General features: G+C 42.4%; 1 protein-coding gene across 2 annotated transcripts in view; it reads right to left on the minus strand.

Annotated features, from left to right (window-relative positions):
* The window catches only part of LOC135219371 (uncharacterized), a 217,926-nt gene that overhangs the window by 185,659 nt on the left and 4,486 nt on the right, over positions 1-27,781 (minus strand). For both annotated transcript variants that reach the window (XM_064256087.1, XM_064256086.1), the window contains exons 2-3: positions 5,968-6,113; positions 5,317-5,493 (exon numbers count right to left, since the gene is read on the minus strand). In XM_064256087.1, coding sequence (XP_064112157.1) covers positions 5,317-5,493; positions 5,968-6,090 — 300 coding nt within the window. In that variant the 5' untranslated portion in view covers positions 6,091-6,113. The remainder of the gene's footprint in view (positions 1-5,316; positions 5,494-5,967; positions 6,114-27,781) is intronic.

Below are 27,781 nucleotides of genomic sequence, written 5' to 3' on the forward strand. Positions count from 1 at the left end.
CTAAACACTGACCTGAGCATCGCCATATAGCCCTAATAGTAGACGATGCAAGGCCTTTCGACAATCTTAAATATACATGAGAAAAAAATCTGCAACTTGCGCTAAAGTTGTTTTACAAAAAGAGATGTTGCTTCTTTTGCACCAGTTTAAAAACAGAACACTTAGCCTGGTAAACTCTGTCCGTTGACTTGACTTATCTGCATGTCCAGACCTCTATGTCAGAATACTGAGCCAAACATGGCTCTGTATCCTTTAATAGTGGAGGAAGACAGTCCTCTCAAAAGAAAATCAGCCATCTCCATTACAGATGCTCAAGAAGAAACCCTATTTATCCTGCACTAAGCTCTGAAAATGACCCATTTATTTTGGTAGATGTTAGAGGATGACTGGCACCTACACTTACAGATCACTTGTGCAGCTGACTTTGAGAAGCCTTTTACTCTGAGGAGTCAGTCAACAGTCTGAACCCTGTCAGGGCCAGAGTAGACAAACCTTAGTGGTACCTCATTATGTGTGATTGTCTGAGAGAAGTTTTTGTCTTTGTGGGAGTAACTTGGGAAAATCTGCTAACAGACTGATGGGGTCTGGAACTTCTTGAGCACTTCCCTTATCATTCCAAAGGGGGGAAATGCGTAAAGCTCCTTGTCGGACAAGTCCAGGAGCATTGTGTCCACCACCCATGCCACTGGATCCGGAACTGGCGAGCCATAAAGAGAGAGCCGATGATTCTTGGCAGTAGCACAAACAGGTCCACCATCAACGTTCCCCACAACTTCCAGAGGTCCAGGCAGACTGCTGGATACAGAGTCCACTCTGTTTGGAACAGTTGAATTAGTCTGCTAATAGTACATTCAATCTCCCTTGAACAAATCTCATTACCAACTTCGTCTAATTCTTTGGCCCACAGAAGATCTCTCGCTCCCTCACAAAGAGAGGAGTGAGTTCCTCCCTCCTTGGAAATGTATGCATGGGCTGTTGTGTTGTCCGAGTGAATGGCTACTGTTCTACCTTGGACTTCCACTGCAAATGCGTCTGCATAGAAATTGAGGTCTGGGTTCTGAGGTGAGAGGGACTTGCCTAATAAAAGTCTCTCTTCTGATCTCCACTACAGGAGATGTTCTGTGATTCCCTGCAGAATCTGGAACACAATTGTCCAAGAACTCCTTCCTGTTCCATTTTGCTTGAAGAAAGAACTGGAGGATTCTTAAGAGCAACCTGCCAAAGGGAAGAAATTGCTCTAAGGAGGACAGTGTGCCGAAGAGGTTTATCCAATCCCTGGCTGAGCACTCTGGGAGATAGGAATCTGTCCACTGTCTCTACCCTTTTGGGATGGGACTAGTTGGGATTTTTGACAATTGATCAAGAGACCTAACTCCTGAGCCTGCGTTAAGGCCCTCGGAAGATCTCCCATGCACCATGACTCCAACTTAAAGCAAAGGAACCAATCGTCGAGATACAAGAGTATGTTGACTACCATCAGATGGAGCCAGCCCTCTTAGAGGGGTGAGAACATGAGTAAATACCCATGGTGCCATGGAAAGGCCAAAACAGAGGGCCCAAAACTGAAATACTTTGCCCCTGAAGACAAACCGGATATATTTCCTAATATCGGGAAGGATAGGAACATGGAAATATGTCTTGCATATCGAATGAGACCATCCAGTCCCCTTGATGGACGGAAGCAAGAATCAACTAGTTTGTCTCCATTTTGAATTTTGTCTTCCTTATGAAGACATTCAGTGCGCTTACATCCAGCACTGGCCTTCACCCGCCTAACACCTTCAGCACCACAAAAGGGCGGTTGTAAAAGCCTTTGGACTGAAGGTCCTCTACTCATTCTATGGCCTCTTTAAGGAGAAGAGAAGACACCTCTTCAGCCAGAGAGGAATACTTCTCTGAGCCAAGAGCGTATGCAGTCAACGTGATGGGAGTCTTGACTAAGGGTGGCTTGAAGAAAAGGAATAGAGTAACCCTTCCTTAGGACCTGTATCACCCATTGCCTTGCTCCTCTCCTGTTCCATCCTGCCAAAAAAGCTGAAGACTGGCAACTCCTGCTGCATGGGTTTGTTCTGCCTCACTTCTTAGGGTTGGGGTTGGAGGACGACTTCTTGATGGACTTTGGTGTGAAACGCACCTTTACTCTGGTCTTGGACATGGGCCTAGACTTACCTCCACAAAACAGAAAACATTGCAGTGGAGAAGAGGATTTGCTGAACTACGCTGTATCCCTTGAACGTTTTGAAGACTGGACGAGCATATCCTGTGTCGACTTCTTTTGTAAGTTGGAAGCAATTCCACTTACAACATCTTGTGGGAACAAAAAATCATGAGCAGGAGGAGAAAAAAGAAGAGCCAACTTTTGCGTCTGAGTGACTCCTTCCAAAATGAATGACACCATAATTCTCGTTTCTTGAGAATGCACATAGCAAAAGTACATGCAAGTTCTTGGGAACTATCTCTCATACCTCTAACAAGGCAAGAGATGACCGCTAAAAGATTGGAGTATGAGTCTGAAGAGACTGAAGACACATCCCAAATCTTTTTACCAAGGATGCCTATAGCCCAATCCATGAAGCTAGCTACCTCGACTAGCTTAAATAAGTTACGTAGAAGATAGTCCATTTCGGCAGAAGAAAACAGTTTTTGCCGCAGAGAAAGCTGCTCTTCTAGAAGAATCGACAAGTCCAGAAAATCTCCTAAGGAGATTCTCTCATTGCATAATAAGAGTGCCTTCTCCTAGTAAAGCAAGAAGGTGGAAAAGAGAAACAGCTTTCCCTTGAACTCTCTTATCAGCAAGCAAGCTTTTAACTTCATTCAAAGCCTTTTTGGCCAAAATTGAAAGCACCATAATAGTGAGCTTTAAAGCTTCCAAAGGAGCACTGTCTAACTGGAATGTAGAAGTAGGTGATGTCAGGGTTGCTGGTTTGAACAAACCAGAATAACTTTTGAGGAAAAATCTCAAAAGTGAACCATAACCCGTTGGGGTTTCGAATCCTCTGTTACAAGATCCCCCTCCACCTCAGAAGAAACAGGAGACAGGTGAGGATCTACTTCTCCAGCTGGAGGAATAGCTGAACTAGTCGAAGGGCCAAGAGGAAGTGGCTCTTCAATGTGAGCAAGAACAGGCACCAAGGAGAGCACAGGAGTTAAAGGAAGGTTCCTGCACCAAAGGGCTCTCTGGTGCCAGTGGGAGCCAGGAAGTCAATGGACGTTCAGGTGCTAATGAGCACTCAGAAGACAGCGGGAGCCTGATAGAAGCCAATGGTTTAAATCCTGAGGGGGGCTTCTGCACCCATGGGTGCTCCTGTGCTGAAGGGAGACAATGCACTATGTGGGACTCATACTCCCATTGGCGCTCCTGCGCAAAAGGAAAATCATGTGCCAATGGGCTCTCAAATGCTCGAGGGAGTTCCGGCATCAATGGGTGCTTTTGTGCTGAAGGGAGCTCTTGCGCCAATAGGCACTTCTGCGCCAATGAAGAATCTGGAAGCGCTGCACACTCAGATGAAGAGCAATCAGGAGCTACTAGAGACATAACGTTCTCTCATTCGACACTGGGTGCACGGGAGCCAAAGAACTAAGAGGAACCAGGCACTCAGGGTGCAGATACTTGCTGGAACCACTTGTGGACAGGAAGCTGAAACTGGTGCTAACTCACACACCAAAACACAGTGTTTACAACGATCAGGATAACCTTCAGAGGAAAAAGTCTCTGGGCTGTCCCAGAAACTGCAGGAAGGTTTCACTTCTTTAGCCTTCTTAGCAGGCACCTGAGGGCAAGATACCTTAGCTGCAGACCTTTCAGTGATCTAGACTTATCACTGCTGTGCCAAAAGTGCCATTTCTCAGGACTAAACTCATCTGAGCTGGATGGAAGGCAATGTGTGCAATCCAAGACGCCTTTCCAATGGCTGTCTTTTGCAACCTAGGAGACACCAAAAGTGGCGACTGAGGGGCCAACTGTCAGCAGTAGTCCCACCAACCTCCCTTGGGCCTCCGGTATGACTTCTCCCAGGTGCAGGGAGTATGTCAGGGACCTTCGCCTAGGAGAATTGGTAGGACAGACAGACAGCTCCTCCACTAACACTGCACTTTTCTCTCGGTCGAGAAGCACACATACTGACTCCCCTAACTGAGCCATAAACTTAGCTAACAACACCAACCTCGCTTTGAAACTGGCAACAGAACTGGATTCAGATAATCTTAAATCGGTAGAACAACTCTGACCCCAACACTTCGTACATACCGTATGTGTGTAGTACTTGGCAGACATCAACCGTGTCCTGCAACCTTTGTTACAGTAATGGATACAAGTCATTCCAGAGTCAGACATGGTTAGTTAAATTTGAAACAAAGAAAAAGATTCTAAAGAATCTTTCTAATGCCTGACTAAATAACTAAAAGCCAGAAGCTGATAACAAAAGTATCATATGGTACTTCACTGATATCCTGAATAACCAGTAAACAAACGATTAATATCCAAAAGAGCTGCAGCTTACAACCTCGTCAGAAGCCGGTAGAAATAAAATTGAGCTCGTTTGCTACGTTGTTTACCTATGGCCCTGGTAGTGGGAGGGGGTACCTACCTATGCCAAAACAGAAGAATTGCTTCCATGATTTTCACTTTGTTGCTGCTGGTACTTAGAAATTCTTGGCAATGTATTACTTACATAAAAGTACGAAACTGACAGGAGGCAGCAAACCTTCTAATGAACCCAATGCTGCTCAGCAAAAGATCCTCAATCCATGTGAGGAGACCCCAGGTTTTACAGATATGACAGGAGGAATAGAAACAGCTGCTGGGGAATCAGTCTACAAAGATTTCTAGATGATTATAATGGTGAGCAAATTAGATATCCATAATGCAATGTGCATGTTTATAATGTACGTATATGTTACAGGGCGTGTTTATAATGTAAATGTTACGCTTTTTCTTCACTGCAGTTTTATGGTATTGAATTGAGATGGATTCTAATATGTGGCCAACAGGGATATCTGGTACAGCCACAATTGTAAGAAATGGATATCAAATGATACCATATATAAAAGCATAGCATGACCAAGTTCCACTATAATTCTAAGATTCTTCTAGACATGCCTACACATCTGTGGCAAGTGTCTAACAGATTTAGTGTCTCCTAAGAAGTTAGAATGGCCCTTAATCAACGCTAACTTAGTAAGGAACCTAGTATGTAATAATAAAAAAAAATCATTGCAAGTCAAATATCTTAGAATAGAAATGCTGATGCAAAAGTGCTGATAATGATAATTAGCTTAATTCACAGGTTGCTCTCATGAACAGTTCTTTTACATTACCTGTTGAAGAGACTTGTACCATTCAAATGTTGCCTTGTGAAACTGATATTCTTGCTTCTTATCAATCAGTGGCCAACAGTCTCGGAACACCTTAGATGCTTTTTCCTGGTCAATACATGTGAACAAAAAATGAAGGATCTCTTCTCCCAATTTCTTATTCATCCGAACAAATATTTTCTGAAAACACAGTAGATTTCTTCATGTAGCATATATATAAATAATAAAAATAAATCTTACCATATTTAGAAAATTTAACAGTAGCTCTACATTTAACATTCTCTTAAACTTAATTTTACAAAATTTTTCTTCTAGAACATTGCAACATGAATGGCACATTTGATGAATAAGTTAATATTAAGCTATCTTTGCAGTATGGATACAAACAGACCGGTGTTGTGCAGTATTGCACCTGTAACCAGTGCAGCATGAATGAAGCATTTAAAACATGAGTAAACTTAGAAATTTTATTAAAGAAAACTTTAGTTTTATTAAAATTAAACTTAACCTGATTAATTCACTACTTTTTAGCAAAAGTAAACCAGGTTACTGATCTGGACAACTATTGCTTTGAGCAATCATTGGTATTAAAGAATGTAAATTTGAGTAAACAAGTATTCCTGAACAATGACTTTCAGACAAAATAAAGCTTACTTGATTGACTGGCGTACGCAGACTGTGCTCGAGAGAAACAGCATCAAGACCAAGGACCAGTAATGACGAGTACAGCACCTGACCTGTGTCATGTGGGTCATCTAATGGATGTGTAGCAGCCATATCAGTTGAGTGTCTTGAAGAATCTGAAAAATGCAGTAAAAAAATCATCAAAATTATAAATTATAAAAATAGTGAACCCATGTCTAAAACTGCTAACTTTACTTAAAGCTATTTTGAGTTAAGGATTTTCATGAGTGAAACAGCCGATATAAACAAAGGTTTCAGGATATTCTGAAGGAATGGAGGGCAAGGATGGCAACTTGTATGTACTACAGCAAACTTGCCTAACCTACTCCTGAGGTTACATTTTGATCAGGAAGTAAAACTTTAATCTGACTCAGGTGTTCATGACAGTAATGGTACAAGCATGTAGGTTATCTTTGGTTGTTGAGGGAAATCTATCTAATTATTACATCAATATGTACTGCTATTGGCAGCTCTTTCCTGCTAGATTCTTTCCAAATTGACAGGATCAACCCATCCACCACCCAAAAAGGTGTTATTTACTACTCCTGAGGATCAATTCGTCCATTAAGGGTTAAATCATTTTCCTCTATACCAAAATATATTTATTTGTTTCTTATAAGGAGACTCAAACTTTAGGTGGAAAGTATTCTCATGGAAATTTTCTTACACAGAGAATAATAAGGCCATGTAACAGAACCAGGTCCCTTTGATCAAAAACACAAATGGAGTCATACCTGGAGTCTTAAGATAGAATGCTTTACTGTGCAAATGCATCAAGCCTGACTAGAGCATTGGGGTACTGGACATATGAGAGAGAGAGAGAGAGAGAGAGAGAGAGAGAGAGAGAGAGAGAGAGAGAGAGAGAGAGAGAGAGAGAGAGCCAATCATACCTCTTACACTACCTTCCTTAAGCCATAAATGAACTTTAAACAAGATGCAGTTCTTTCCAATGAAGACTGAGTAGCAACAATATATGAGGGCCTCAGAACCAGAGAGTCGTATATGCCACTTTTTAAAAAATGAGTAAATTGGCCTCAAAGTTTATCATTCATTACTCTGCTTCTAAGAAAGATATCGATTTAAACTTAGTTTCATATGAAAGCTATACTCTTTATAAGTTTTTTGTGAAAATTTGAAAAAAATTGTTGGGTGCGCTTGCGCGCTAGCATTCAAAATGTCTGCCAAACTCCATTTTTTTTAATATTTGAGTCATAACAAGACTTAACCATAATTGAATGTGTTAAACGATAATAAAGTGTTATCATATTGTTGTAATAATGATGATGATATTAATAAGAGTAATAGTAATAATACTGGTAATAATAATGATAATAATACTATTAATAATAATATTGATAAGTAATAATAGTGTGCTGAAAAAGACGATACATTTTTGTGATAAGAAACGAGTATTGCTAATGATAATATGATAATAATAGTATATAATACAACAATGGGATAATAATAATAATCATAAAATGATAATGATGATATAATAGTAATAATAATAATGATGATAGTACAATAATATTAGTACTAATAAATGACACTGATGATGAATAACCTTTCATCATCATAATACATCGATACTTATAATCAATCACAAAAATACTATAATAGAATAGTAATACTATTGTCTGATAATAATGATAATAATAATAATAATAATAATAATATAATAATGATAGAAATAATAATATTATGATGGTTGTAATAATGATGTTGACGATGATAACCTGAATCACCATGATGTTTAACCATCAATAATACACAATAATAATATTATCATAATAATTTTTTTTTGGCTACTACTAACTACTACTAGGGTCCCCATCCTTTAATTGAAGCTGCAATGTGAAGGGGACTTAACTCGATCAGATTGCAGTCTGTTAGCTCCAAACATCACTACCAGCTGTGACCCTCATCCACTACTACTACTACTACTACTACTACTACTACTACGACTATTATTATTGCCAGAGGAAGACATAATGTACTCAAATAAAGAGTAATTTAGACAAAATAAGCAGCAACACAACGGAGAATCGTAATCTCCCGCTATGATCACTGAAGTGAGATGTAAACATTGGCGGGAGATTGTAAGCTGCGCGGTGATTGGTCGATGCTTACACGCGCCTTATGGGGAAAAACGCTCATTGGCCTAGAATTCGCTACCGCGAAGTTACCGCGCGCTCTCATTGGCTTAATCAGCGCTAGTGATATGCGTCGATCTGGTCCTCATGAAGCGTCCGAGCGGCTGCCAGCACCGCTCGAAGTCATGTTCTTTCCTGTAGCTAAAATCGATAATTCCGACTGTCCCAGTAGGAATTTCGACCGTATGTAAATGGTGGAATGGCCTAGAAATGCCTCAAATACACAGAGAAAAGGTTGCCAAATCTACCAGTATGCATAACTCCAAATCCGTGGAAGTGGCATATCCGACTTTCTGGTTCTGGGGCCCTCATATGTTGAGCAGCCAACAAGACTTCTGGAGGTAAAAGTAGCCTAAGAGCACTAGACAACTTCCATTAGCTAAGTGAACAAAAAATTCATTGTGAAAGAGGCAGGAAATCCCCTGCTTTGGGGGTTCTCCCTTGAGATCAAGGCTTGCTCCCTCACCAAATGACCTGTAAATCTGCTTGACAGTCTCAAAATGCTGGAATTGTATAGTATTCTTAGATAGCCTTCTTGTGCCTGGTTGATACTGGAATTCTGGTTCAGTAATAGCAGCCATCAGCACTCTGGTCTAGGATAGTCATGTGTAGACAGCGCTTTAAAGCTCTTTCAGGGCGCAAAAACATCTCATTTCAACCCTCATAAAACTCATTCCAAATGGGTTCTGGAGACAAAACAACAAACTCAGTGATGAATGGAAACAAAAGTGATACAACACCATCCGTGTGCATGATCTGTATGAGATACCATGCTTCCCTGTGCCCTTTGCTGAAGCAAAGGTTCGCCAGAAAAAAAAGTCAGATGTTCCGGTCTAATCCCTACCTCATTAAAGTTCCATATTGGCCGAGTGCATTTCGCGCTCGGCTACCAATTCGGCGGTCCGAGGTTCGATTCTTGGCTTGGCCAAAGTGGAACCAGAGGAATTTATTTCTGGTGGTAGAAATTAATTTCGATACAATGTGGTTTGGATCCCACAATAAGCTGGAGGTCCCATTGCTAGGTAACCAATTGGTTCCTAATCACGTAAAAATATAGCTAATCCTTCGGGCCAGCCCTAGGAGAGCTGTTAATCAGCTCAGTGGTCAGGTAAAATGATATTGTTAAGATACAATAAAGTTTTGTACATACTTACCTGGCAGATATATACTTAGCTATAGACGCGTCGTCCCGAGAATTTCAAAACTCGCGGCACACGCGACAGGTAGGTCATGGTGATCCACCATTCCCGCCGCTGGGTGGCGGGGTCTGGAACTATTCCCGTTTTTCTAAGCCATAATTTCTCTTCCATTTCCATGTCCGGTCCTGTGGGAGGGGGGCTGGGTGGGCCCATTAATCGTATATCTGCCAGGTAAGTATGTACAAAACGTTTATTGTATCTTAACAATATCATTTGTACTAGTAACTTACCCAGCAGATATATACTTAGCTGATTGGCACCTTGGTGGCGGGCAAGAGACAGCTAAAAACAAAATAATACTTAAACTAAATACATTAAAAAAACAGGGAAAAAAAAAAAAAAAAAAAAAAAAAAAAAAAAAAAAAAAAAAAAAAAAAAAAAAAAAAAAAAAAAAAAAAAAAAAAAAAAAACAACCTATGTTCTTGGATAACATAATCCATAGTTCCTACCTTATTGGGCTGAAGACTTCATGACTACTGTCGATGAGTCTGCTTGCCTCACGAGTTTCAACGAGGAATGAACCTATGTTGAATAACTCTTTGGATCGTGTCAATGGGGGCTAGCCCGCTTACGCACAGAGCCTATACTGGATCGTACCAATGGGGCTGACCCACTTACATGGTAGAGCCTTGACCTTTTGTCATATCAATTGGAGACTCGCCCTCATTACATGACAGAGTTAAGGTTATTAAACAAATCACAAAGAGCACTGAAGCCAATCCTCCCGAATCACCTGACCATGTTAGTATTGTTACAATCTATGACTTGTAAGAGGGTCCCTATTCCCTCTGACAATTAACCAATAAAAACAACCACAAACACCAGTACATTAAGCCTTAAACTAAATAGGAAGGATTAGCCTCAGCCCCTTCTCCCAGCACTGAATTTCGCCGAAACATACGCTCCCAGAGCAAAGCACTTTTGCGTACTAAATTTTAACGGTCTCTTAGGTAATTCGAGGCGAACACCGAATTACATCTCCAAATGTCGACTCTATAAGAGCCTGAAGCGACCATGTTTTGTGAAATGCCATAGACGTAGCTATGGCTCTCACTTCATGGAGCTCTCACTCTGAGAAACTTGAGATGCTCTTCTTCGCACTTAAGTGAGCTTCCCTTATTACATCTTTTATGAAGTATGTAAGGGCGTTCTTAGAAATCGCTCTTTTTCGGATCTCTTACAGAGCACCAAAGACTTTCTTCTGTACCTTTCAGCAACTTCTTCTTCTCCAGGTAGAACTTGAGTGCCCTGACTGGACACAAAGTCCTTTCTAGTTCTCTCCCTGTTAATGAAGATAGTCCTTTTTATCTCAAAGCTTCTTGGCCAAGGCTTTGAGGGATTTTCATTTTTCGCTAGAAAAAATGGTTTAAAGGAGCAAATCGCTGAATCCATTCTTAAACCCCACTTTACCTTCCAAAGCTTGCAACTCGCTAATTCTCTTGGCTGTTGCTAACGCAAAAAAGGAATAATGACTTTCTCGTTAAGTCTCTAAACGAGCTGCGTGAGACGGTACAAATTTTTCCGACATTAGGAACTTGAGGACCACATCCAAGTTCCAGCTAGGCTTCTTGATTACATGTTCTTTCGTGGTCTCAAAAGACCTTATAAGGTCATGAAGATCTTTATTATTCGTCAGATCTATTCCTCTATGTCGAAAAACTGAGGCCAGCATACTTCTGTCAACCCTTCACTGTTGAAACTGCCAGGTTACAGTCTTTTCTCAAAAATATAGGAGAAAATCTGCGATTTCAGTTACAGAGGTACTGGAGGAGGATATTTTCTTTCCCTTACACCATCTTCTAAACAACTCCCACTTCGACTGATATACTTTAGAAGTGGAGACTCTTCTGGCTCTTGCAATAGCCTTCGCCACTTCTCGTGAAAAGCCCCTTGCTCTGACAAGTCCTTCGACAGTCTGAAGGCGGTCAGACTTAGAGCGGGGAGGTTTTTGTGAAACCTGTCGAATTGGGGTTGTTTTGAGAAGATCGTTCCTTAGTGGAAGCGATCTTGGAAAGGTCCACTAACCACTCCAGCACCTCTGTGAACCAATCGAGAGCCGGCCAGAAGGGAGCGATGAGGGTCATTCTTGTTCCTTCCGAGGCAAGCGAACTTCCTCAATACTTCTCCTACTATCTTGAAAGGATGGGAAGGCGTATGCGTCCAAGCCCGTCCAATCTAGCAGAAAGCTGTCTACTGCTACTGCTTGAGGATCCGAGATCGGGGAGCAATAGGTTTCTAATCTGTGAATTCTTGTTGGTCGCGAACAGGTCTATATTGGGCCTTCCCCACAGATGCCAAAGTTGTTGGCAAATCTGAGGATTGAGAGTCCATTCCGTGTGGGTAGGACTTGTTCTTTTCTGCTTAACAGATCTGCCCGGACATTTTTCTCTCCCTGCACAAACCTTGTGAGAGAGAGATCTTCCTTTCCTGTGCCCAAATCAGCAGATCCTTTGCTGATTCGTACAGGGAAAAGGAATGCGTCCCCCCTTGTCTTTATATAAGCGAGGGCTGTTGTGTTGTCCGAGTGAATCTGAATCCCCAGACCTGAGACCTGTTTCCTCGAAATGAACCAAAGCTAGATGAATGGCTGTTAGCTCTTTCTTGTTTATGTGCCAGGACACTTGTTCTCCTTCCCAAGTGCCTGACACTTCTTGCGAACCTAGGGTCCCGCTCCCCACTGAATCTGCATGGTGCCTGCTGCAAACAACGCTAGGCGAGGGTTCTGTAAGCGAAGGGAGATTCCCTTGCTTAGTTTCTGTGGATCTAACCACCAACGGATATATTCTCCTTGATCCCTTTCGAGATTGGAAATGTATCTCCTAGATTGTTGGACTTCCAATCCCACTTCTCCTTCAGATAAAATTGAAGGGGTCGTAGGTGAAGTCTCCTAAGGAAACGAACTGTTCCATCGAGGAGAGGGTCCCCAGTAAGCTCATCCATTCCCTCGCGGAACAATGTTCTTTCCTTAAGAAGACTGACACCTTTTCTAAGCAGCGTTCTGTCCTTTCCTGCGAAGGATACGCTAGAAAATCCCGAGAATCCATCTGAATCCCCAGATAGACAATATTCTGCTGGGGAGTCAGCATGGATTTCTCGTGATTTACTAAAAGTCCTAAGGACTTTGTCAACTTTAGAGTAACTAATAGTCCTCCAGACATTTTTTCTCCGATTGGGCTCTTATTAGCCAATCGTCCAGATATAACGAGATCCTGATCCCTTCCAGATGTAGCCAATAAGCTACATTCCTTCATGATGTCCGTTAAAGACTTGAGGGGCAGTCGAAAGTCCGAAGCACATCGCTCGGAACTGGAACAACTTTCCCTTGGAACATGAACCTCAGATACTTCCTTGCTGCCGGATGAATTGGCACATGGAAATACGCATCCTGAAGGTCCCAGGGACACCATCCAGTCCCCTGACGAAGAGCAGATAGAACAGAGGAAGACGTCTCCATTGAAAATTTCTTCTTCAATACAAAGAAATTCAGGGCACTGACGTCTAGAACCGTCTCCATCCCCCCGATGCTTTCGGTACCAGGAATAGCCGATTTGTAGAATCCTGGAGACTGGAGATCTTGAACCAGTTCTACCGCTTCCTTGGAAATCATCTGTTCCACTGCTTGCAACATAGCAAGCTTTCGGACCGGATCCGAGTATCTTGCGGTCAACTCCCTTGGAGTTGTCGTCAAGGGAGGATTTTTCCCTGAAGGGGATCAAGTATCCTTTTTTCAGGATAGAGAGGGACCAGGAGTCCGCTCCCTTCTGCGCCCAGACTTTGGCAAAGTGGAGTAGCCTGGCGCCTACTTTCGTCTGGAGGACTTCCTGCTCATCTAGACTTCCCGAAGGACCTTCTAGATGGTCTACTCCTTCTCTCTGGTCTGTGCGACCTCTAAGAGGGGCTCTAGAAGAGGAGGCACCTCGAAAGGGCTGAACAAAAGAGGGTCTCTCTTTTTTCTCTATAGGCACTGCCGGCCTAAACTTCTTGGTTCTGAGTGCGTGAGGAGATCCCTGAGTTGCCTTCTCCGTAAGAGATTTAGAAACCTCTCTAACAGTCTCTTGTGGAAAAAGGTGCGGGGATAACGGTGCAAAAAGAAGAGATGTCCTTTGCAAAGGTGATACTGCTCTTGCTAAGAAAAGAGCTAAAGACAGATCTCTTCTTTAATACTCCCGTTCCAAAAGAGAGGCAACTTCCACAGAACCGTCCATGACCGCTCTGTCCAGGCAAGCCAGGACGCTCGAAAGTTCCTCCATGGAAACAAAGTCAGTGTCCTGAGCTCTCTTCGCTAACGCTCCTTTCCCCAAAGCCCAGTCCATAAAGTTGAAGACTTCTAGGGTTTTAAAGAGGCCCTTTAGAAGGTGGTCTAGCTCACACATGCCCCAAGTCGCTTAGCAGACAGCAACGACTTCCTCCTAGAAGAGTCCACTAAGGAAGCAAAATCCGCATCTGCGGAAGAAGGCAGACCTAACCCCATAGGTTCTTTGGTCTCGTACCACCTTCCTGTTTGCCTGTTAACTTGGAAGGAGGGCAGGCAAGAAAGAAAAACTGTCTTGCCCGCTTCCCTTCTGGAAGTCCAACCACTCTGAAAAAGTCTTTAATGCCTTTTTCATACATAAAAAAAAGAGCGGGGCGCATCTTGACGAAGGAAGACGACTTGAGAGCTTTAGTGCTGGACATCACGATCCTGGTGAAGAGGGTCCGCAGATGAAGGGAGTCTCCGAACTCCTTTTTAGCAGCAAAAGAGAAAGTCTCTTGTAGTCAGAAACTGCTACATCTACTGGCTCTTCGTCTTCCGATACTGGTCCAACTGATCCACAGAAGGAGATCGTTTTGGAGTGATCTGGCGCTTCCCGGGTTGGGAGAAGAACTCCTTTCCCGAGAAGGGGAGCACGGAACATTAGCACTTCTATACGAAGAGTGAGGTCTCCCTGCCTGTCGGAAACACTCTTGCGCCTACTAGACTCTTGTTGTCTAGGTTCGTCAGGTTCGTTGGCGCTTGCTATGGCCTCCTGGCGTCCTGATTCAGGGTGGCGCTTGAAAAGATCCCCGCGTCCTGATTCCTGACGCTTAACAGGCTCTTGGCGCCCTAACACTTGACGCCTAACGTACTCCTGGCGTCCTGCCTTCTGGGCGTCCTAACTCCTGGCGCCCTGACTCCTGGCGCCCCTGACTCCTGGCGCCCTGACTCCTGGCGCCCTGACTCATGGCGTCCTGATTCCTGCCTTCTAGCAGAATCCTGACGTCCTGAATCCTGTGTTCTAAGAGGCTCTTGACGCCCCTTTTTTTCTTGCGTCTTGCTGCCTCTTTGCGCCTGTCTGGCTCCTGGTCCTGCAGACCCAAGGGATCCTGATACCTAAATCGGTTTTCCGGTTCCTTGCACCTAAACCGATCGAGACTTCTGCTCGATTCGCGACGTCTCAGAGGGCGCTTCGGGGAAGACAGCCTATAGGGCGAAAGGGCTCTTCTCTCAGGAGAACAACTCCTATCAAGACGAGTCTCTCGACGAAGGCGATAAACGCCCTGGAGATCGTGAGGGTTCTCTCCTATACGAAGCGGGGCGCTTAGCGGAACTCTTAACAGGGGACGAGACATCCTTCCTCCTTGTAGAGTCCTTAGCAAAAGAGCCTACGAGAGAAGCTAACTGCTCTTGCAGATTAACCAAAAACTTCTTCGTAGGATCCTGAAGAGAAGGCTCCTCTTGTCTAGTCTTCTTAGGTCCCGAAGGCCAATCCTCGGGAAAACGCTCTGGGCTGGAGTCAGCCGCGTCTCCTTTAGGCGCCTCCAGGCTCTCTTCAAAGGGCGCGAAAGAGAGGCCGAACTCCATCCTCGTTTAGGAGAGGAAGAGTCTGAGGCCGAAAAAACACTCCTTTAGGACGCCTTTTCTGCGGCAATCCGAGGCAGCCTGGACTTAACACAGGATCTGCCGAAGGACGCCTGACCGTTGGGGATGTTCTGCATCCTCCCTGCGGCTTTCGACATTCCTCCTCCCCTGGTCCTGGAGTTTGGAAGCGTCTAGGCCTAGGAGCAATGAGGAACCGGTCAGACGCCCCCTCCACTGCACTGGGGACACTGCAAAAGTCACTATCACCACTCTTACCTTGGTTTAGAGAGCTCGTAGCCTGAGCTTGAAGTTTCTTAATTGAACGCTTTTACATTTTCCCTCTCTGACGAAGAATCTTTGGATTCAGAACAGGGAGAAGCAGCTGAGGCTAAGAGGGGAAAATTGTTAGAAAGGAGAGTTAATCTCTTGTTCTAAGGAGCAAGATCTACTAGATGACCTAGCTGAAGCCTTTCTCACTCTATCTCTCTCAAGCTTCCTAACATATGATGATAATTCCTTCCATTCAAGCTCCGTAAGGTTCTCGCATTCAACACAGGTGTTAATAAAAGAACATTCATTCTCCCTGCATTTAGCGCAAATACTATGAGGATCTAATGCCGATTTAGGCAGCCTAACCTTACAATCTTCCCTACTGCAAACTCTAAACATAGGTGAAGCCTTAGCGTCAGACATCGTGAAAGAGTAGTCAAACCAAAGTCGAAAAACAGTCCACAATAAGCATATGCCAAGCCAGAGAAAAAACAGAATACGTCACCAAAAACCAATCCAAATTCTCGGCAAACGAGTTGAAATCCAAGATGGAGGAACGAACAATAGGTGTTGTTCGTTCAACGCTACAGAGAAATTATGGGCTTAGAAAACGGGAATAGTTCCAGACCCCGCCACCCAGCGGCGGGAATGGTGGATCACCTGACCTACCTGTCGCGTGTGCCGCGAGTTTTGAAATTCTGTCGGGACGACCGAGTCTATAGCTAAGTATATATCTGCTGGGTTAAGTAACTTGTACAAAAACTAAGATATAGTACTTAACTTTATTCTAACCTCATTAAGAGCATGAGTTTCATCTCGCTGTGAAAACATGAGTTTGCAGGGTGCCAAGACTACTCAAAGCTTTTCATGAGCAGTCATCCCAAAAAAGGATGACTGGTGAAAGACCTCAGAAAGGGCTGAGAGATGGTCCTTATTCCAAGGACTCAAATGAGCTTGTCTTTACAAAGACATACATGAATATCAGTGATATGTTGAAGAGGGATACTAGCTAGTTACAAACCCTATCAGAACATATATGGTAAATTTGCCTTGGTGCATAGCTGCTTTGGAATGCTGAATGATACTTGACATCTCCAGCCAAGCCTTGAGAGAATGACTCAAAGAGCTACCAGATAGGACTCAATAGATGGGGACGCCAAAGCGGAGAGGACCATAGTAGCTATCAATGCGACATCATCAACACATCTTTTCCAAATAATAACACCGCTGTTGGGCAAAAAGCCTTTCCATTTCACCACTATATCAGACGAACGCTGACCATTCAAGTTAATCTGTGCCTTATTTCTAAACAATGGTTCAGTCATGTGTTGTTGTAGGATGCACAAATAGGGAAAGGGAAGCCTAGTATCCTGGCAACCACTAACTGTCTAACTCATGCAAGGCTTAAAGAGAATTAAGATGAAAGAGAGCAGTGGGACAGAGCACTTCATAACCTGCCCTAAATTGCTCAGGAGGTATAAGGTAGGGCACATGCTCAAGAAATGGGTAATATTATTACTAAGTTCAAAAGACCTACACAATAATACCGTCACGTCTACACTACCATTAAAAGTTCGTCTCCTAACCACTGCCGAAAGCAATGTTCCAATAATATTTTCCCGCCACTACCAACACATGGACAGAAGTTTTAATCTATACGTATCTAATTTCTCCTATCTTTCAATTAGAAGTTGATCTTTAAGAAATAATATAATCTTGTGCAATATATTAGAGCATAAAAGCATTTTTCTATTGAAATATTCAATTTACATATTTTCGCAGACATCGTTTTGGAAGATGGCTCAAAATGCACACTACGTATTTCACTACATAAAAAAATAAACATTTTTATTACTCTAACACATTCCTATATACATTCACTTATTTTAGCCCATATACCAACAATAAATACATAAAATTATAATTCCATGTTTTTAGAGTAAAAATTAACAATAGACTTCACAGGAGCAACAGTTGGGAGTCACAGAAAATGTATAGAGATAAAGGACAAATGAATTTCAGACCATTCCATTACTATTAGGGGTGCAGTGACACAGACAGCTTGCCTTCATGTGAAAGTTGTTTGAAACTACTGGATTCTAAACCTTAATGGAAAGCAAATTAATATTTATTTTATTTACATGAGAAAGTTGAATTAGGTGAGAGCGTCGTCTGCCATGTTCGCTTTTGCCTACCAACATCTTGCACATGTGCCAGATATGCTTCATTTGTTTGCAAACATAATCTCTTCTATGGGGTTATCTCTCAGGGTACACAAAACCCAACAGACCCAACAGATCTGGATAGAACTTGGCTTGTGGTCAACAAGGGTCATCCTAGGCCCTTAGGTGATTCCACAACTGATCTGAAAGACTTGCAGGAACCCGGCTGTGCAGCTGTTGTAGTTTTACCTTTTTAGGATTAGCTTATTCCTGGGGTCATGTTTTAAACTGAAATGAATTTTTACCATGTAGTCAGTGGTTTTATCCTTATTGCCATCACAACTGAAACTCCACAGTGCTTATTTGATTGTAATTATACAAATTTCATTCTTAATTCACTCCAAATTCCACTTTAAATACGTGAGAGTTTGCTTACAGCAAAGCCATGGCAGGAATAATTTTTCAGCCTTGTTGTACATCTGGCAGCCAGAATCCACGCATTGAGCAGACGACGGTTTAGTGAATTGTTTTTTAGAAAAAAATTTGTACTTTTTTGCTAGCACTTTTCATTTATTTAAGTCTATATCACTATTTTGACTCGGTTCTTGTATTTTTAATAATTGTATGGCTGAAATAATTTGCTTTTAATTTTTAATAATTGTATGGCTGAAGCAAATACAACCTTTAATGTGTGCTAGGAATGGCAAGTCATAGTTGCCAATTTAGTGGAACTTGACACATATGCCAATGCCTTTACAAACTGTTTCCATGAATTCTAGATATCATAGTAAAGCAATAATGATAAAATTGTTCTAATATTTATGTATATATATTACAAATAGATACGCTACATTCACTTATTTCTACGGTTTGGTGTAGCTACATTCACGTATTTCTACGGTTTTGTGTCGCTACATTCACTTATTTCTACGGTTTTGGGTAAGACTTATCCCAAGTTTGGAGGGTACACACAAAACAATTGGCATCACTGATAAAAAAAATAGGAAAGCGCAAACAACAACGTAGCTAATGTTCACAGCAAAACCGATAAAATTTGTGTCAAGAACCTGGTTACTTTTACAAAACCGAATATTTTCAAATGAATCATCATGAATACAGTGGTACCTCGAGATACAAGCAGCCTAATATACAAGTTTTTTGAGATACGAGCCGGAGCTCGGGCCATATTTTCGTTCAAGATACGAGCCCAAATCCGAGATACGAGCCATGTTTCCGGAGCGTCCCGCTAGTTGGCGCGCAGGGTCGAGCATCATCCGAGAGCATCTCTCGCTCACTCGCACGTGTTACCCGCTTGAATCAAAGTGTATCTTGTGCGCTGTACTCTCTTTTGCTTGATTTTTGCATGATTACTGAACTTTTTTGTGTGTTATCATGGGGCCGAAGAAAGTGAGTGCTAAGGGCAATGGTGACAGGAAGAAGAGGATGATGTCGATAGAACTAAAGCACTTTTTAATGACACTTGTTTGTCACATTTTCGAAGCATTTTGAAAGGCAGGCAAAAGCAAAGTTCTTTGGATAAATTTTTATTGAAAAGAGCTGCGAGTGAAAGTACAGAAAGTGCAGCCAAGAAGGAAAAAACAAGTGATAATTAAATTTACATAAATGTTAAGCTTAGTTTAAGTTTAAAGTTAAGTGCATTGTTTTAAGTTTTTTCTTTCATTTGAAATAAGGAAAGTGTAGTTTTAGTTTTAAAGTTACGAAAATAGTTTTAAGTTCTAAAAAAGCGCCGTTTACGTACGTGTCTAGAGTGCCTACATCCCTTCCCCCTCCCTCCTCCTCGCCGTTCACCTTCGTTAGCCGCACTCTGTCTCCAAAGTAAGACTATTATGCTAAATACAGTAACTCTTTTATTTCTTTATTTCATATTTTGTTATGTATTTGTTAATTATACATGTTTATTTGTTATTTAAAAACATATCTTTATTCATAATTTACAATGGTTTGGGGATTTTTCATAGGTCCGGAACTGATTAAATTGAATTCAGTTATTTTAAATGGGAGAAATTCGTTTGAGATACGAGCCGATTGACTTACGAGCTCGGTTCTGGAACGAATTAAACTCGTATGTCGAGGTACCACTGTACATAATACCTAAATATATGCAATTCATAACCATATTCTGGTGATTAACTAATTATTCAAATTTTATTTAGCGTACTCTTCTTCTTATTCCCCAACAAATCACCACGTTTCCCCGGTCGCAAGCATAAACACCTTCGTCGTTTAAGATTGTTATGATGAAAGTGTCTCAGTGTCTATGGGTACAAGTGGTATGCACATTTAGCACAAGAAATGGGACGTTAGTTTACACAAGTGACTTCGCAAACATTGAGATGGCTTCAGTCTTCTATATGTTAGTTAGGTGTTTTAAGTAAAAATTTGAAGTGTCATGGCAGTAAGTTAGCACTGCGCATGGCTAGACTTAAATTAACTTCTGTTTAATTGGAAATTATGGCCTTAATTTCTAACTTGGGAGAAAACACTTCGAGAGGAAAGTAGAGGTGTCAAGGTGTTATTTCCACCGAGGTTGGCTTGTGACTGACGTTTCATTCAGGATACTGGAAGTGCTAAAGTTATTCTTTGGAAAAGTGACTGCATAACCGTACAGGTGGTCGCACAGCAGTGCTTTACCCTAGCCACTAGGGTAAACAATCACGGATGATCCATCGTCATCACGCTGGCCAGGCCTTATTCACTCGATATTTAATTGGTGAAACAAGAATACAATTACAACTTTAAGCATACCAATCAAAAGATTGAAGTTTTGTCAACATAATGTGATATATGAGAGCCCAATACGAACTAAAATAAGCATGTGACGCTCCTCGTAAAATATGTTTTCAAGGCAGTTTTGAAATCCAATATGGCGGCAATCGTGTGGCTGGCTGGTCTAACCACAAACAATCCACCATCCTTCCCAGCACTCATTTGAACAATGTTAGCGTATACATATAACGTTTATTGATCATACTCAAGATTGCAGATGTAATCAGCACAATAAAACAACATTTTGTTGCCTATATTAGTGAAAGTACGAAACTTTTTATTCCCAGGGTCATGGTTTGAACTGAATTCATTTTTACCTTGTAATCGGTGGATTTATTCTTACTGCCATCACAACTGAAACTCCACAGTGGTTATTTGATTGTAATTACACACATTTTGGTCTTAATCCACTCCAAATTGCACTTGAACCACGTTGCTGTACCTGGTTCCTAAGCACTCGCTCCACAAACACAATTACGAGCAGCAGACGACGACACTGTTTATGAGGTGCAAAGCTTTATTCCCTTAATTGTTTACTTTACTCATTATTTAGGTTAACTTCCTACTTCAAATTGTTAATTTAATTCATGTCCATTATCTATTTTTTGCAACCAAATTAACCCAGTAAAATTACATATATTTCGGATGTAGACTTACGAGCAGACGACGCAAGGAAAAATGACTCATCGTCGCCAATCTAGTGGAGCTTCACACATACGCCGATGCATTTACAAACTGTTTCCATGAATTCTAGTTGTCATATTAGAATGCAGTAATAATAAAATTCCTGTAATATGTATATATACTACAAATAGATATGCTAATTACACTTATATACCTGGTTTAGTGTAAGTCTTATACCCAGTTTGGAAGGTAAACATACACCTACCAATTGACAACACTAATAAATAACTGAAGAGCGCAAAACGCGGCAAAGAATGCCGTGGTTAGAGGTTGGGTGTAAGATTGTTGTGATGAAAGTGCCCCAGTGTCTATGGGTACAAGTGGTGTGCGGATTTAGCACAGGAAATGGGAAGTTTATTGACACAAGCGACTCCACAAACATTGAGATTGCGTCTATCTTTTAAATATTTCGAGTTGTAGGGTAAAACATCACAGCAGGCCAAACAGGCCACCTACAATCAACGCTTGCCACCCTCCGAAAAAGTACATTATAACGCGTCCTGACACCGGAGATGGGCATCAGTCGCGACTTGTTGTTGGTGAGAAACGGAGCTAAAGACCTCTACTCTCCTTTCGAAGTAAGTATTTTCTCCAAAGTTAGAAATTAAGGCCAAATTTTAAGATTTAAACAGAGGGTAGTGAAAAGGGTGGCTACGGCAGTGGAAATCTCACCAAAACGCTTTAGAAATTTTTACTTACAAACTAAAAATGTTTCGAAGATTGACGCCATCTTGATGTTTTACGGAGTCGCTTGTGTCAACAAACTTTCCCATTTCCCTGTGCTAAATCTGCACACCACTTGTACCCATAGACGCTGGGGCACTTTAATCACAACAATCGTAAACCAACTCTTACCAGCACTTATCAAGGGACTACGGCATTCTTTGCGGCGTTTTGCGCTCTTCAATTGTTTATCAGTGTTGTCAATTGGTATGTGTTTACCCTCCAAACTAGGTATAAGACTTACACAAAACCGGGGAAATAAGTGAAATTAGCGTATCTATTTGTATTATATACGTACATATTACAGCAATTTTATCATTACTGCATTACTATGACAACTAGAATTCATTGAAACAGTTTGTAAATGCATCGGCGTATGTGTGACGCTCCACTAGATTGGCAACGATGAGTCATTTTTCCTCACGTCGTCTGCTCGTAAGTATACATCCGAAACATTTGTAATTTTTAGGGGTTAATTTGGTTGCAAAAAAGGGATAATAGACATGAATTAAATAAACATTTTGAAGTAAGTTAAACTAAATATTGAGTAAAGTAAACAATTAGGGAATAAAGCTTTGCATCTCTCATAATCAGTGTTGTCGTCTGCTGCTCGTAACTGTGTTTGCGGAGTGAGTGCTTAGGAACCAGGAATCACAGCGTGGTTCAAGTGCACTGTGGAGTGAATTAAGACCAAAATGTGTATAATTACAATCAAATAAGCACTGTGGAGTTTCAGTTGTGATGGCAGTAAGGATAAAAACCACCGATTACAAGGTAAGAATGAATTCAGTTCCAACCATAACCCCGGGAATAACAAGTTTCATACTTTCACTAATATAGGCAACAAAATGTTGTTTTATTGTGCTGATTACAACTGCAATCTTGAGTAAGATCAATAAACGTTACATAGGGTAGAACACCACGGCAGGCCAAATCTCATCACGGTGGACGGGTCTTATTCACTCGATATTTAATTGGTGAAACAAGAATACAATTGCAACTCTAAGCATACCATTTAAAAGACTGAAGTTTTGTCAACATAATGTGATATATGAAAGCCCCATATGAACTAAAATAAGCATGTGAGCTCTTCGTAAAATATGTTTTCAAGGCAGTTTTGAAATCCAATGTGCATGGAAGGTTCTCATCAGTGACAGCCACCATCTTTCCCCAGCCTTCCCAGCACTCATTTGAACAATGTTAGCGTATATATGTAACGTTTATTGATCTTACTCAAGATTGCAGTTGTAATCAGCACAATAAAACAACATTTTGTTGCCTATATTAGTGAAAGTATGAAACTTGTTATTCCCGGGGTTATGGTTGGAACTGAATTCATTCTTACCTCGTAATCTGTGGTTTTTATCCTTACTGCCATCACAACTGAAACTCCACAGTGCTTAATTGATTGTAATTATGAAATTTTCATTATTAAAATGAAGTTTTATTGTATACTTACCGAACAATTATAGAGCCGTGATTTCCACGAGCGGCAGGATACTAAATTCAAATTTAGCGCGTCGGCGTCGCCAACACTGGTGGTGATGACGTCATCTCCCTCCACTCGCGGGAGAACCAGGTACAACTGCCCAGGTGAATCCAATTCTTTCTGCCCGTCCGTCCACCTAAGGGGAGGAGGGGGGTATAATCATAATTGTTCGGTAAGTATACAATAAAAACTTCATTTTAATAATGAAAATTTCATTTTTATTGTAGTGTCTTACCGAACAATTATAGAAGCTGATTACACCATTGGGAGGGTGGGAGGTGGGATTCAGTGGACCACTAGTATTTTAAATGGTACATTTATTGCAATACCAGTAAACACTCAAGGTGTCTGTTGTACCTTACCTTGTAAGAGAGCTACAGCAGACTGTTACTGCCTCTGGTCGGTGCTCTTCTTACTATTGTAGAGGAATTGGAATTTGCCCAAAGTTAGCCTCTACAGGAGTGGAATCCTTCCGTAGTTCAAGCGAGTCAAGGCTGACTGACGGAGGATAGTAACAACAAAGATTGCCCTTGCCATGGGCTAAGACCAGAAATTCAATCATACAAAACATTTGTCACCAACACGATTTAAAAACATATATACCCAACCATTGTAAAATCTGACCTAACAGACTGTGAGTATCCCAGGTACTCTGAATACCCCCCAGCTTCCTTTAACTCGACAACCTATTCAAGGTGAAAAGTTAGCATAGAGGTGACGACCCCTGTGCCGTTTCTCCCAACACCATGCCAGAAACCGCCACCGGACCTAACGTTTTACAATTCTCGAAAACCGTTTTTCTATCTCTTTGAGATAATGACTCGCAAAAAAAACCGAATTCGATCTCCAGAACGTGCTCTGAAGAATCGAAGCTAAAGATAAATTCTTTCTGAATGCTAAAGAAGTTGCCACTGCTCTAACCTCGTGAGCTTTAACTCTCAGAACGAAAGATTGTCGTTCTCGGACTGCGAGTGAGCTTCCCTGATAAGCTCTCAATAAAGAACGATATAGCATTTCTTAGAAAGAGGACGAGAGGGATTTTGAACCGAGGTCCAGAGCTTAGAAGATTGTCCTCTGATACCCTTAGTGGCAAACAGACTGCTTATAGCCCTGACTGGACATAAGAGCCTTTCTTCCTCCTCATGTCCAACCAAATCAGATAAGTTCCTTACCACATAACTCCTCGGCCAAGGATTAGAAGGATTCTCATTTTTGGCTAGAAAGGTCAAAGATACCGAAAATACAGCATTGCCTTGAGAGAAACCGACTCTTTTGTCTATAGCGTGCAATTCGCTGACACGCTTAGCCAGAAGCTAGTGCAATAAGAAAGAGTGCCTTCTTAGTCAAGTTCCTGAGTGAAGCCGACTTCAAAGGCTCAAACGGTGGCCCCATGAGGAACTTAAGCACCACATCTAAGTTCCAAGCCACTGTATCTTGCGGGAGCTTAGTGGTTTCGAAAGACCTAATGAGGTCCGACAGATCTGAATTGGAGGAAAATATCCAAACCTCGATGTCGAAAAACCGAAGAGAGAGCATGGCTCTATATCCTCTGATCGTTCGAAGGAGCCAGTTTCTTAGAGTTCCTAAGAATAGAAGAAAATCTGCTATTTCTGTTAAAGAGGTCTCAGAAGTAGAGACTTTAGCACTTCTACACCACTCTCTGAAGATTCTCCACTTCCCTTGATAGAGTTTGTTAGAAGACTCTCTCCTACAACGAGCGATAGCTTCTGCAGCTCTTCTTGAAAATCCTTTCGCTCTGACAAGATTCCGGACAGTCTGAACCCTGTCAGAGCTAGAGCGGACAAGTTTTGGTGGAACCTCTTGAAGTGAGGTTGTTTGAGAAGCCACTTCTGGAGGAAGAAGTCTGGGGAAGTCTACTAACAACTGGAGAAGGTCCGGGAACCACTCTTTCCTGGCCAAAAGGGAGCGATTAACGTTAGCGTTACATTGCTGTGCGACATGAACTTGTTCAGCACCTCTCTTATTAGACCGAACGGAGGGAATGCATAAGCTTCCAGACCCGACCAATCCAACAGCATTGCGTCCACCGACCAAGCTAGAGGATCTGGGACTGGAGAACAAAAGAGAGGAAGACGGTTGTTCCTCGATGTCGCGAACAGGTCTATTGACGGTCGTCCCCAAAGGCGCCAAAGTTTCTGACAAATCTTGTGTCCAAAGTCCACTCCAGAGGTAACACTTGCTGTTGACGACTTAACTCGTCCGCCAGGACGTTCATCTTTCCCGGAACAAATCTCGGGACTAGCTGAACCTTCGCTTCGTTTGACCACAGGAGGAGATCCTTGGCTACTTCGTACAGAGAGAAAGACTGAGTCCCCCCCTGTTTCCGCACGTACGAGAGAGCCGTGGATTGTCGGAATGCACTGCCACTACTCGGCCCTTCTACTAAGCTCCGAAACTGTCTGAGCCCTAAGAAAATTGCTAACAGTTCCTTTACATTTATGTGGAACTTCTGCTCCTTCTCCGACCAAGCTCCTGAAGTCCGTTGATTTCCCAGTAGGGCTCCCCAACCTGTGTCCGATGCGTCGGAAAGAACTGTAGGTTCGGGAGGATGGGTCGTAAATCTAACCCTTCTTCCAACCTTGCTCGAGAGAGCACCACCTTAGGTCCTCTTTTATTTGATCTGTGACAGGAAAGGTAATCGAGTCTGTTGTGTCTTCCTGCACCAAGAGGCTCTCAGGAAAACTGCAGAGGTCTCATGTGCAGTCTCCCAACGTCACAAATTTCTCCACTGACGTCAATTTGCCCAGGAGCCTCATCCACTGATTGGCAGAACTTACCTTTTTGTCCAAGAACTCCTGAAACTGTCTCCAGACAGCCTTGAACCCTCTTCAGGGACAGAAAAAGCCCGAAAAACTTGAGCATTCAGAATCATCCCCAAATAAAGGATGCTTCTGAGATGGAACCAACTGGGACTTCGTTGTGACAGAATTCCTAACTTTCTGCAAGATCCAGAGTTGTTCCAAGGTCCTTCATGCACCGACTCTCTGATTCCGACCGGAGAAGCCCAATACGTCCAGATAGAGGGAGATTCTTACTCCATAATAATGTGTAGCCAGCTTCCTATCGGGGATAGAACCCTGGTGAAAACTTGAGGAGCGGAGTCGCTAGTCCGAAGCAAAGCGCCCGAATTGAAACACCTTGCCTTCGAACATGAACCTCAGGTACTTCCGAGATTCGCGATGTATCGGAATGTGAAATAAGCGTCTTGCATGTCAGAGAGAACATCCATCCCCTGTCTGATGGACTCCAGAACCGACCCGAGTGGTCTCCATATGAAATTTTGTTTTCTGGACATGCAAGTTCAGGGCGCTCACATTCCAAAAACAACCGGCCTCCTCCAGCCCCCTGATGACTTGGGAACTACAAAAAGGCGATTGTAAAAGCCTGGAGGAAAATCCCCTTCTATCTGTTCTATCGCTTCTTTGAGAACAGCGCTTCCACTTCTGCGGCTAGCGCCAGAAATTTGTCTGAGCCCGGAGAGTATGCCTGGAATGAATTGGCACAGGTGAGAGCGAGGGAGGTGAAACGAGGAGGAAATACGATAGCCGAACTTGAGTACTTGCACTACCCAGGCTTCTGCTCCTCTGTTTTCCCATTCCTCCCAAAACAGAGCCAGCCTGGCTCCCACTGGTGCATGAAGAACCGAGCTTTCATTTGGAAGGTTTGTTAACCTTGGCCGAGGCCTTAGACTGAGGTCGACAAATTCGATTTCGGCCGAAAGAAGCGCTTGGTTTTCTCCCTCGAAAAGGCGCTTGGGCCAGAGGAGAAACCGAAGGAACAGTCTCCACAGGAGCTTTAGGTCTCTTAGTAGACTGTGCCAGTAAATCCGAAGTAGATTTCTTATCTAGCGCAGACGAATTGACAACACTACATCGTCTGGAAAGAGGTTATCTTTCACAAAAGGAGCAAACAAGAGAGCAGACTTCTGTTGGGACGTAACCCTTTTAGAAGCAAAGGACGCGCGAGCCGCAAAGCGCGCACCAAAGTTGCCTTTTCTTAAGGGTACCAAAAGGCGATGAGCGAAGCTAACTCATCACATCCATCCCTAATGGATTTGTCCCGCACAGGACAGAACACCAATCCAATCCTCCGCTAACTCCTGGGAAAGAGAAGGACAGTCTTCGATCTTGGCCGCTAAAGCGCCAATAGTCCAATCAAGGAAGCTAAAGACTTCCAAAAGTTTAAATTGATTCTTTACAACGTGGTCCAACTCAGGCGCTGTAAAGAAAACTTTCGCTGCGGCGGAAAGCAGATCTTCTAGAGGAGGTCGATTAAACTGGAGAAGTCTCCCTGGGAGGAGGCAGAAACTCCCAGAGAAGGAGCTTCCCAGTTACATAAAACCTATACCTCTTACGAAGCAAACTTAGAGGGAGGGTAAGCAAAAAAGAGCCTTCCCTAAGTCTCTTTTCATAGACATCCATTTCTCCGTCTCTTTCAACGAATGTCTAACCGCTTTAGATAGAACAAGTTTTGGGAGG

The sequence above is a fragment of the Macrobrachium nipponense genome, chromosome 1 (genome assembly GCF_015104395.2).
Source record: "Macrobrachium nipponense isolate FS-2020 chromosome 1, ASM1510439v2, whole genome shotgun sequence".
Lineage (NCBI taxonomy): Eukaryota > Metazoa > Arthropoda > Malacostraca > Decapoda > Palaemonidae > Macrobrachium > Macrobrachium nipponense.